The following is a 12290-nucleotide window of genomic DNA, read 5'->3' as shown; positions in this document are numbered from 1 at the left end:
TCTAGTTCTGTTCTAGTTCTGTTCTAGTTCTGTTCTAGTTCTGTTCTAGTTCTGTTCTAGTTCTAGTTCTGTTCTACTTCTGTTCTACTTCTGTTCTAGTTCTGTTCTAGTACTGTTCTAGTTCTGTTCTATTTCTGTTCTAGTTCTGTTCTAGTTCTGCTCTAGTTCTGCTCTAGTTCTGCTCTAGTTCTGTTCTAGTTCTGTTCTAGTTCTGTTCTAGTTCTGTTCTAGTTCTGTTCTAGTTCTTTTCTAGAACATCATTTCAGCTATAAACCTGAGCAATAAAACTTAGAAAGATATGCCAATCAAAAAGTCAGTACTTATTGTAACATTTCATTAATATAATGAAACATTTCATTATATCGTTTTTACCAAAATTGTTATTCTTCTCACTACTATAACCTCGAAAAATTGAGCAAATGAACCTAGAGAGACATGTCATTCTAAAATTTGCAAAATTGCTATTCCTGTCTCTCCTATAAACTCAAAAAGTTGAGCAACTCAAATTAGAGAAACATGTCATACCAAAAGATTTTAGTTAATGTAAGTAATTTAATTAATGAAACATTTTTTTAGTACAGTGAAACATTTCATTGGGTTATTTGGCAAAATTGTCATTCTTATTTCTCCTTTAAACTCAATAATTTGAGCAGCACAACCTAGAGAACATTAACAACATGTGATACGAAAATTTGTTAGTTAATGTAACTTATTTAGCTAGAACAGAACTAGAAATCGAGTTATTCAAATTTTTTCATTATATACATGAAACATTTCATTAGTACAAGAAAATATTTCCTTAGTTCGTTTTTGCAACGAAGTTGAGTAATAAGTATATGAAACATTTCATTAGCAGAAGGAAAAATTTCTTTTGTTTGTTTTTTCAAGTAAATTTCTTCATAACATTTACGAAATATTGTGATTAATTTACAAATTTACATTCCAACCAATGAAAAGAGTTCTTAAGCAAATATTCTTTAACATTAGCTTAGAAACAATAAACAATTTCATGGCATTAATGACTAAATTCATGCCTGCAATGAAATCATATAGAAATGGCAAAATCAATTCTTCTTTCCCCAACAACGTGAGAGGTAGTTCGTGCAAAAAAATAAACTAATTAGCAGATTGGGATATCCATCCCAAACTATGGGGTTTTGTGTTTATCCTTGCCTTTTATGTGTATGCGTTTACAACAGCGTTCAAGTGTGAGTCTAAGTATGTGTTAAATTTATTAGCTGTCAAATAAATCTTAAAGTATTACTGACTTTTTTATTTTATTTTTTTTCGGGCCCTATTAAAAGCCAAATAAGACCAAGAAAAGAAATTCTAAATGTTGAACCCTTTTTTTAACTTTCAATTTTATTTCACTGTTTAATTCCAAACGTTTTTTTTTTTTCTTTATTTCCTTCTGTTTGTATCTTAATATATTAGAAGAGTAAGAGTATGAAAGGATTTTCTTGGCATGCTTTTATTAGAAAGTATGTATGTATGTTTTATGTTATTTTTCGTATGTATATGTGTTGATTTTGTTTTGGTTTGGCTAAAATTATGCAAATTTAGAGTTGATGGTTGTTGTCGTGTGTTGTTTAAAAAAGATAATGAATTTACATAATACATGGTGTTTTCAAAGTAAAATTAACATTTTTGCGTTGTCTGCTTTTAGGCGGTTATACAGCTTTTAACATTAGCATATAATTCTTACTACATGTACATAGTATGTTAGTGAGTGAATATGTGTGTGTAATTTATAAATGCGTTTCTTTAGCAGAGTTTGGGGTTTTGTTTATGTCTAGATAATATTTTATAGTTAGTTTATGTGTTTAGATATGTTAAAGTCATCTACAACAGCTTTCTACTATTTATGTATTTATTTGTTAATATTGTTAATTGGCAAATGTTTGTAAATAATGACGCACACATATATATGTATATATTTGCCTTTTTATGCCTGTATCCTTGTAACAGTATTTTAAGAGTTATGCTGGCAAAATTAATTAACTACGTCAATTATTACAATCGTTCAGTTTTGTTCGCCGTTAAGCCAGTTAATATACCAAATACAAGTTATATTATATCAGCCTGACTATAGGCAATATATATTTTTTTGTTTGTTTCCATATTTTATGTAATTTAATTGCTAGTAGATTGTTTATTGTTCTATGTTTTAAATGGCTTTTTAGAGAGAATTAACTACAAAAGTTCTATGGAATTGAAATGATTAACACAAAGAGATAAAGTGTCAGCTTTGTGTTTAATATTAATAAAATGTAATTTCTGTTAAACTATTAGCATTAATTGATTGTTTTCTATTTTATAGCATATGTATAGGGGCTTAAACATAACTTTTATGTGGCGTACTGTTAGACTGTTCTATTAAAGTTTTAGTATTTTTGTAAAGGAACAATAATTAGCTTTGGTTCTTGCACGTTTATAGCTTAACATATCTCTCATAACTTTCTGAGTCCTGTTCCAGCACTTGCATTATTGTTCATTACATGTGACAACCTTTTGTTGAAATAAAACACTTGTTAATAATATTTATTAATTTTTAATTAATACATAATTAAGCACCTTAAGAAAACTAAAAATTATTTAATAAATAAAATAACAATAAAATAAAAAATATTGCGTTATAAAGAAAAAGAAGAAAAATTCGTTAAAATTTGTTTGGCACAAAATTTGTTTAAATAATTTAATACGTTTTTAATATCTAAATAAAAAAATCATTAAATTTTGACATTTGCACCTGTAACTCATACATTTGCCTTACTCTCAGCTTCAGCTCTCTGACTATATCGCTCACTTCTACTCACTCTATTCCTCTTTTCTTTTGGGCACACCCTTATCATCAATTTCTACAGAGGGCACTAGAGGTGGTTTAAAACCATATTCCACATGTAAATTTCTACCAAAATCTGGTGATCTCTTTAGGCTATGACCATTACGCCATCTTTGAAATTCATCAAAGTTATTTTTATAACCCTGACCCGGTCTTTCCATATGTTTGCCTACTGCTATAGACGAGGAAGCTGACAAGTCCAGGGGCAAAGTATTGTAATCATATTGATAACGTGCTCCCACATCCCAATTTGAGGAAACACCTTTAGGGCGTGGCGGTGGTGGTTTAAGATCATATAATATATCGGATATTTTATAAGTTTGCTTGACAAAAGGTTTGGGTGTAATTTTCGGCACAGCTTTGGTGGCATGTGTATTCTTGTAGGCCTGTTGCATTTGGGGCACTAGTTTTTTCAACATTTTTGCATAATAAGCTTTAACCACACTTTGTGGTATACGACTAAAGCTGCCGCCATTAACAGTTTGCGGCCAAGTTGAGGCATGATCCAAACTAACACCAGCAAAAGTGGGAGGATAATGACCAAAAGGTGGCCCATGGGGAGAGGCAGGTAAATGTAAAGCTACTGGTATTTTGATGGGTATAGCTACGGGACGATCTATATATTTCTTGACAATTACTTCCACCGGTTTCTCTACGATTTTTTCCACTTCTATGGGTACATGTTTCTCCACAAATTTTTCCACTACCTTTTCTACGGGATATGGAACAGGTTTCTCCACTATGGTTTCTACTGGAAAAGGTCGATCTATGTAATGTTCTATATGAACTGGTATACCCACCGGTTCTGGTACTCCATAAGGTACAGGAATATGTTTCTCTATAATTTGTGGTCGTTGATAGGGCTGTGTTTCGGGTAAAGCGTAAGGTATTTGTACAGTTTGTTCGTAAGCTACATTAGCTGGCTGAGATTGTATCTCATCGTTAAGTTGTTGTTCTTCGACTATTTTGTGATCACCTTCCTCCTCCTCTTCAATATGATGATGTCCCCCCTCTTCTGCTTGATGATTATTATCAATTTGCTGATATTGTACTTGTTGCTGTTGAGGATTATCAGATTGTTGATATTGTACTTGCTGTTCATGAACATGATATTGCTCATACTGTGCATTATGATCATTTGCTGGTTGTTGATATTGTACTTGCTGTTCTTGAGCATAATGTTGATCATATTGTTCGTGATTATTTTGCTCTTGAGCATGTTGTTGTTCATACTGAACCTGTTCGGTTTGCACTTGTTGATCATGTTGTGGTGTCTCTATAATATGTGTTTCTTGTACAAGATTTGATTGTTGTATAGTGTCAAAATCGGATAAATCTTGTGAAGGGTTCAGTGTATGTTGTTCATCTTTAATCGAAGCAGCTGATTCGTATTGTTCTTCTTCTTGTTCAACATGTATAGGATTTTGTGAAAGCGACACATAATCTGGAGAAGGTTGTGGTTGTACTGGCTCCTGTTGTTGGTCAATATGGTGCGTGTATTTCTGTTCCGGCGGATAAATGGTCTCATGTTGTTCTATCAAACGTCCATCTTTCTCGGTAATCAATTTATTATGTATATTAATGGATTTTTGTACTTCCACATAAGTATAGCCTGTATTACTGGGTTTAGGATTATTTTCCGTTTGTTGAGCCTGATGATCCACCACCAACTGTTGAGCTTCATGGTTATTATGGGCCATGGCATCGGCTACAAATTCATGAGGAGATTTCATGGGTTGTGGTGGTAAAATTTGTGGCTCTTGAGAGTATGTTTGCACTAGTTTAGGTGTCTGCTGTATGGTGTGAGCAATAGGAGTGTTAATGGTGACAAATACAATATTAGCTTCTGTGGCATGTTCCAATTGTTGCTGTTGATCGGAGTCAATTTGATAAATATCTTTATCGCTGGCATGTTGGCTAGCTGTTATCTGAGTATGCAGCTGATGTTGTTGCTGATATTGTGCGGCTTGTGATGGCGCCTGCTGTAAAGCTTCTGCTTGTGGCAGCTGCTGATGATGATTCTGATATTGAGCATACTGCAACTGGGCTGCCGGCAACACAGTTTGTATATGAGATTGTGTTGGCGGTTGTTCATAATGAAAACTGCCTTTATTTACTGCAGCTGAATGAACATTTTGCGATAGTATGGGATTTTGAAAATTCTTCAAAAATGTCCTTGATGGTGCTTCATTTAAAGAGTTTTGCAAATGTTTACTTTGCTCTACAAATGTTTGATAAGAAGGAAAATTCCTTAGTGTAGGATGAGCCAGTTCATTATCTTGAGCATTCTTTAAAGTATTGTCATGTATAATGCGTACATTGTATTGATGATTGGGCGTAACATGATAATTTGTGCTTTCCGCCGGTGGAGCTTGTACAACTTGATGTATCACATCTTGTGTTTCAGCTATTTGATTATCATCTTCTGGAGCATCTACAAAATCATCATTATTATAGTTTTCATTAAGTATAACAATGGGTGTGAGAGTTTTGGAATCTGTTAGATTATTATTGTTATGGCTTTGAGGATTAACTAAAAGACTGGGTAAAACAGAAGCTTCCTTGGCAGCTCTATTAATTCTTAATAACTCATCCTTACTTATAGAATTACTGCCATCTCTAAACTCTTCACTTGATCTTATGGAACCAGGATCGGTAATAATTTTCTCCACTACGATTTCGGTATGACCAGGACTTATTTCTCGTCTTATTTCTCTAGTCACCGTTGTCGATACAGTTATAAAAGTGCCATTACTTGGTAATTCTGCCTTTTCCTTTTTCTTAGTTTTGGTAGAGGGCATGGGCTTAAAGGGTGTTGGTGTAGATTTGACTACTTTAATGGGTGCAGCGGTTGTAGAAGTAGTAGTGGTGGTACTAGGCGCTTCCTGTTCGCCAGCATAGCTAAATCTAAATATATCCGAAAAGCCTTTAGGGAAAAGATTCGTCAAAACCTCATTAATGGTAGATTGACGAGCAGTGGTTTCTTTAAGAGCTTTTTCCTCGGTAGGATCATTATAGTCCAAATCGAAAGGTATATAAGCATGTGTGGAACTAGGTTCCGGTGTTATGACATCAACTGGTGAAGTAACGGTAACAAAAGAAGAGTCCAAATTCTATAAGAAATAGAAAATAAATTATTAAAATATTTCAAAAACACTAGAGTTATAACTTTTCCTTACCTTTTTTATAATTTCTTTGTTGTCATTTACATTGTCGTTTAATAAATGTTGTTGTTGTTGTTGTTGCTGCTGTTCGTGTTGTTCTTCTTGCGTTATTTCCTCAACATCTTGTACCTGTCGATGTTGACGTTGTTGCTGTAAATACAACAATTGCTGTTGTTTCCTTTGACGCTGTTGTTGTTGATGTTTTTGGTTTAATATAAAACTTGCCAAAGTTGTTGATGTCACATTTAAAGGTGGCTGTAAGGGCAACAATGATGTTGTTGTTTCTTCGGCTGCATTATTTAAGAATTTGTTGACAACTGATGTTTTTGTTAACGGAAAAACTGTTGCTGAAATATTTGTTGATGGAGTGGCTGTTGCGGTAGTTGTTGGCGGCGGTGGAGATGGTATTGGTGTTATTGTTGTTGTTGGTGTTGCTATAGATGTTGTAGATGTCGTCACAGCTGTTGCCTTCGTTATGGTTGTTAAGATGGTTAGTAATATTAAAATACTGGCAATAACAGTTGGTTTTAGAAATTTTCGTAACATTGCCAATCTAGTGAGAAAGACAGAAAATGTAAATAAGACAAATATACAAGAAAGTTTTGAAAGTTTAAAAAAAGATTTTGAAATTTAAGTAAATTGTTGTGTTTGTGATTAGTTTTAAAGTTTAAGATAAGAGCAAAAAGAAAATAAAATTAAAGAAAGAAAAATATGTTGTAAAAGTAATTAAAATCAAGATATTTAGAAACGGAAACTGTTAAGTAACAAAACAGAATCTAAGCTAAGATTTTAATAAAAGTTTTTGTTTTTATGGAAAAGTATAATGGCGTAAAGTTTTAATGTGAAAAAGCTTTAGGTCGTAAATTTTTTCTTATGAAAATCTTTATATCGTAAAGGTGAAGGCTTTAGAAAATAAAAGTTTTCTTACAGAAGTTCTTATTTTTATAAAGAAAGGCTTTAGGTTGTGAAATTTGTTATTAGAAAAGCTTATGGTCGTAAAGCTTTTTAGAGTTTTTTCTTAAATTTTAGGAAAACATTAGTTGTAGAGTTTGTCTTAAAAAACATTTAATTTCGTAAAGTTTTTCAATACAAAAACTTTAGGTCATACAAGTTTTCAAAAGAATACCGTTGAGTTTTAAAGGTTTTCTTTATAAAAGCTCTTTCAAGTTTATTTTTAGTCAAGTTTCTATTCTCAGTCGGTAAAACAGTTTATTTCACAAAGTTTTTCTATAGAAAAAGTTTAGGTCGTAAATTTTTTCTTTTGAAAAGCTCCTTTCAAGTTTTAGTTCAGAAAAGCTTTAGGTAAGCTTTAGTTGTAAAGCTTCTCTTTAGACTAATTTTATTTCGTAAAGTTTTTCTGTAGAAAAACTTGAGTTCGCAAAGGTTTCGTTTGGTAAAGCTTTCATTCGTCTAGTTTGTATTTAGAAACTTTTCATTTTTACATATTGTTTAGAAAAGCTTTAGTCGTAAAGTTTCTTTTTAGAATAATTTGATTTTGTAAAATTTTTTGTAGAAAATCTTGAGGTCGTAAAGGTTTTTTTTAGAAAAGCTTTCATTTGTCTCTTTAGAAACTTTTCATTTTTACGCATTGTTTAGAAAAGCTTTAGGAAAGCTTTAGTCGTTAGGTTTCTCTTTAGAAACATTTTGTTTTATAAAGTTTTTTTTTTGTAGAAAAGCTTGGGATCGCAAAGGCTTTGTATAGAAAAAGCTAAGTTGCTTCAATGCAGCAAATAATTCTAAAACTGATCATAATCTACGTGACATTAACTCTTCAAACTTTATCATACATTATTAATGAATCGAAGCACTAAGTAACAAAGAAATATACACGTGCCAAGATCTAGTTGCATTCAATGCTGGTAACCTGCTGCACATGTTTAACTTAAAACACTAAACATTAAGTTGTATTACTAAACTTGGTTTAAACTAAAGCTCTCGCTCCAAACTAAATGGGTGTGTATGTGTAATATGAATGAATGTGTGGTAAATCAAAAGTAAGTCTAGAAAATATATGTGAAGTTTATTTTTCGGGTTCGTTAATCGCCAGTTTTTCTCAAAGTTTGGTGTCACTGACCGTAAAGTGTCATATAAGTTTGTTATTGTTGTTTGTTAGTCATTTAGTCATTCAGTCAGTCTGTTGGTTTATTTGTTTGTTTTTTTGTCTTTTATTTTATCTTGTGCTCTCATGAATTATGAAAATATTTTTTATTATTATTAAAAGAAAAAACCTCATATGAGTGTCTATATGACTACAGTTGCTATTGCATAAGTTTAAGTTTAACTTCTTTGTTTATTTTCTTTTGTTTTTATTTTAATAGTTTATTTTTTTGGCAATGTTAAGGCCATAAAAACAAATATTTGAAAGTCATGGTTTTATGATTGTTGTTGGTTGTTTGTTGTTTTTTCTCCTAAAATTTTACACTTTTCCAACTTCATGTAACTAAATAGTAAAAATAACATTTTTTAAACGAAATTTGATTAACTAAAGTATTAACCATATAAACAATTATATTTAAAAGCTTGTCATAAACAAACGCCCCTAATAAACTAATAATTAAACAAAATATATAATACATCTCATAGCAGTAGTAATCAAGTTGCTGTAAACATTTTCAAAACCTTTACTTTATATTAACTTAATAATTACGTTAAGCTTTTACTTAAATTAACAATAACTTTAATTAACAAACATGTAATTGAATGTATTGGTTACCATATCTGGATACTAATTTAATTGCGGTCACTTTATTAATTGGGGCCGTAACATGGTTTTTAATAAATAAGCAAATTACTACTAATATTGACGAGCGTATAGAAGCACCCACTTTTATAGGTTTATGTTAATTTTAATCAAATTATTATAACAATAGCAAAATCTTATAAAAGACAAATTTATTGTTCAAAGTTGGAGTATTTTTTTTATAAATAAACCAAATTTTTTTTATAATTTATTCAGTTAATCAATCAAAAATTTTTGGTAGCATTTAAATGTGTTTAAACAAATTTTGTTTAACATTTAAATTGATTAAATTGGTTTATTAGTATCATGTTATGATTTAAAACTCCTCAGCTTATTTGCTTTAAACTCCTACAGAAAAACTTTAGTTCACAAATATTTTTTAGTAAAAGTTTTAAGGCTCCATTCATAACAATTTATCAAAGGTTTATAAAAGAAATTTTTCGTATTTTGTTCTTTAAAGCTTTAAAAGTTTTCTATTAAAGAGTTAAGTTTTTCTTTAGAAAAGCTTTAGGTTGTAATGGTTTCTTTTCTAACGAAAAGCTGTAAATCTTATAGATGTTCAACTTTGTCTACTTTGTCAAGAATTTCTTTAAAAAAAGTTATAAAAATTTTCTTTAGAAAAGAATTTGATTGTAAAGGCATTTTTTAATAAAAGTTTTTATTCTTTAAAAAAGCTCTGGTTTCTTAATGTGTTTAAGGCAAAGCTTTAGATCTTAAGGTTTTTTATTCAAAAGCTTTATATTGCTAATGTTTTCTTTAGAAGAGAGCTTTGCCTAAAAATTGTTTCTATGGACAAAGTTGCTCTACTCTTTTTATAGAAATATATGATCTCTATAAATATTTTATATGGGAAATGATGGTCTATTATAGACAACTTTTAGACACAAAAAAGTTGCCCTAACCCAGACAACTATTATATAGAAAAAGCTGTTCTAGTCTAGAAAACATTTCTTTAGAAAAAACGACCCTAGTCTAGACACCTTTACTATAAAAAAAAGTTGCCTTAGTTGATACAACTTTACTAGAGAAAAAGTTGCTCTAGTCTAGACATACTTTCGATAAAAAAAGTTGCTCTAGTCTAAACAAATTTTCTATAGAAAAGTTGCTTTAGTCTAGACAATTTTTCAATTGAAAATGTTGCTCTAGTCTAGACAAATTTTGTATATTAGTCTAGAAAAATTTTCGATAAAAAAGTTGCTGTCATTTAGACAAGTTTCCTATATAAAAAGTAGAACTTGTTTAGCTGTTTTTTTTTCGATAGAAAAAGTTGCTATAGTCTAGATAACTTTTCGATAAAAAATGTTGCTCTAGTCCAGAAAACTTTTCTATAGATAAAGTTGCTCTAGTTTAGACAACTTTTCTGTAGAAAAAGTTGCTCTAGTTTAGACAATTTTTCTGTAGAAAAAGTTGCTCTACTCTAGACACCTTTTCTACATAAAAAGTGGATTTAGTCTATACAACTTTTTTATAGAAAAAGTTGCTCTAGTCTAGACAATTTTTCTATAGAAAATGTTGCTCTAGTCTAGACAACATTATCATAGAAAAAATTGCTTTTATCTATATAAATTTTCTACAGAAAAGTTTCTCTTATCTAGACAACATAGAAAATGTTGCTCTAGTCTAGACAACTTTTCTATAGAAAAAGTTGGTCTAGTCTACACAACTTTTCTATAAAAAATGTTGCTCTAGTCTAGACAAATTGTCTATAAAAAATGTTGCTTTAATTTAGACAATTTCTACAGAAAATGTTGCTCTAGTCTGCACAGCTTTTCTATAGAAAAACGTCATCTAAAAAATGTTGCTCTAGTCTAGACAATATTTCTATAGAAAATGTTGCTCGAGTCTAGACAACTTTTGTATAGAAAAAGTAACTCTAGTCTGCACAACTTTTCTATGAAAAATGTTGCTCTAGTCTAGACAAATTGTATATGGAAAATGTTGCTTTCGTTTAGACAACTGCTACATGTTTCTCTAGTTTGTTTCTCTTTAGTTTGCACAGTATTTCTATATAGAAAAACTTGATTAAGTGTAGACAAATTTTCTATTAAAAAAATAATCTGGTTTGAATAACTTTGTATAGAAAAACGTGGTCTTGTTAAAACGACTTTTTATATGATATGTTTCTATACTTTAGATAACATTTCTATAAAAGATTTTTTTCTTTTTAAGACAACTTAAAAAAACTGCTCCAGTTTAGAAAACTTTCCTGTTTTAGTCCTTATTATCCTTTTTTAATTTGTATGAAAAATAATCTTTTCATTATTAAATATTTCTTTAACCAACCTTTTAATTCCATTAAATGTTATAAACAAAATAAATAATTTTATTTATATTTTTTATATAAATATTTAAATCCACTGGAAATTGGCTTGGGAAAAACACTGACAACGATTTTAAACAAATAATTACAAGCGTCACTAAATATAATTAATATCCCGATTAACGTCCGCTTTATAGACCGTTATTTTTCATTTTTATTATTATTTTTTGCTTTAAAACAGATTAACAAGGATTTAGTTGTTGTTGAGAGAAAAAAAAAACGAACAAGACAGTAAACCAATATAACAATTATTTTATGATAATTTTCTTAAGCTTTAAGTTGTTGTTATAGTTTTGAAAATATATTATTAACGCGCTTTACACGACCGTTTCTTGGCTGCTGCTAAGAGCGAATGAAAGTGAAATTGAAACGACTTGAACATTTTCATACCAATATGATCATCAACAGCGCTTGGGAGCAGCTAAAGCGGTTGGCATAAGCGCCGATATGCCAAAATCAGCTAAAATGTATAGAAAACTGCATAAAATAAAGAAAGAAAGAAAAAAAAAACAACAACGACATGTTGAAGATGTCTGGTTTAAGCTTAAAAACTCTAAAAATCCAAAACAAAAAAATGCATAAAAATTGAAAACAAATCCTGAAAAACTAAAGCAAGACAACAGCTTCCGAAAGGTTTTTTTTTTTAAATATTCGTTTACATCTTCAGGTTGGTCGTTTGGTTTGTTGAGTGCAGTTCAGTTGTCTTGACTATGCTGCCAAGTTGTTATGACTTTGTTAAAACTCTTGCGCAATTGTCGTTTTTTTTTTCTTATTTTTTTTTTTTGCTTGTTGCAACAATATTACTTTGCCTTTGCTTAGGTTTTGCCACCAAGTAGAGGGGGGTTAAAACAAGTTTTAATCTTGTGAGTTGTTTGTTGACTATTTGAAATTCATTGAAAATTACACGATTTACAAAGAAACAAAAAAACGTATGAACGAACGTAAGAAATGAAAAAGATTTAACAGAGTATGAGGCAGTAGCTTATTTTTACTGTCAGCTAACATTGCACATGACCTTAACGCAAAAATATATGTGTGCAACATGCCGCATGCATAATGTACATTATTATGTGGCAGCCAACAATGTGTGCATACGCTGGCTGCACCAAGTTGTATGATAAAGCAGCTGGGAAATTTTTAAACTGGTTTTTTAGTTAATTTTTTTTGGAATTTCTATATCAACAATAGCAACAACAAAATCAATAAAAATCCATTAAGAAATCT

General features: G+C 30.4%; 1 protein-coding gene across 2 annotated transcripts; it reads right to left on the bottom strand.

Annotated features, from left to right (window-relative positions):
• Positions 1 to 2618: 2618 nt before the first annotated feature.
• On the bottom strand, positions 2619 to 11283 carry LOC111679770 (mediator of RNA polymerase II transcription subunit 15). 2 transcript variants are annotated; one of them, XM_046954254.1, is made up of 4 exons: positions 11030 to 11283; positions 6022 to 6559; positions 5442 to 5955; positions 2619 to 5276 (listed from the first exon to the last, which is right to left on the bottom strand). In XM_046954254.1, the coding sequence occupies exons 2-4, from the start codon at positions 6550 to 6552 to the stop codon at positions 2818 to 2820; spliced, it is 3504 nt and encodes a 1167-aa protein (XP_046810210.1). In that variant the 5' UTR covers positions 6553 to 6559; positions 11030 to 11283; the 3' UTR covers positions 2619 to 2817. The 2 variants fall into 2 exon arrangements, with proteins under 2 accessions (XP_046810210.1, XP_046810209.1); XM_046954253.1 differs by having other exon boundaries at positions 2619 to 5955.
• Between the last annotated feature and the right edge of the window lie 1007 nt (positions 11284 to 12290).

Source organism: Lucilia cuprina, chromosome 6, assembly GCF_022045245.1.
Source record: "Lucilia cuprina isolate Lc7/37 chromosome 6, ASM2204524v1, whole genome shotgun sequence".
NCBI classification, from domain to species: domain Eukaryota; kingdom Metazoa; phylum Arthropoda; class Insecta; order Diptera; family Calliphoridae; genus Lucilia; species Lucilia cuprina.
Note: the sequence above shows the minus strand (reverse complement) of the source record. Positions and strands in the feature narration are given on the sequence as shown.

What these genes read in the sequence shown, in the direction of transcription:
- LOC111679770 (XM_046954253.1), bottom strand. Translation starts at nt 6,552, where the DNA reads ATGTTACGAAAATTTCTAAAACCAACTGTTATTGCCAGTATTTTAATA. An exon ending in ACAAAGAAATTATAAAAAAG is followed by an intron (nt 5,956 to 6,021) that starts GTAAGGAAAAGT and finishes TATTTCTTATAG; the next exon opens with AATTTGGACTCTTCTTTTGT.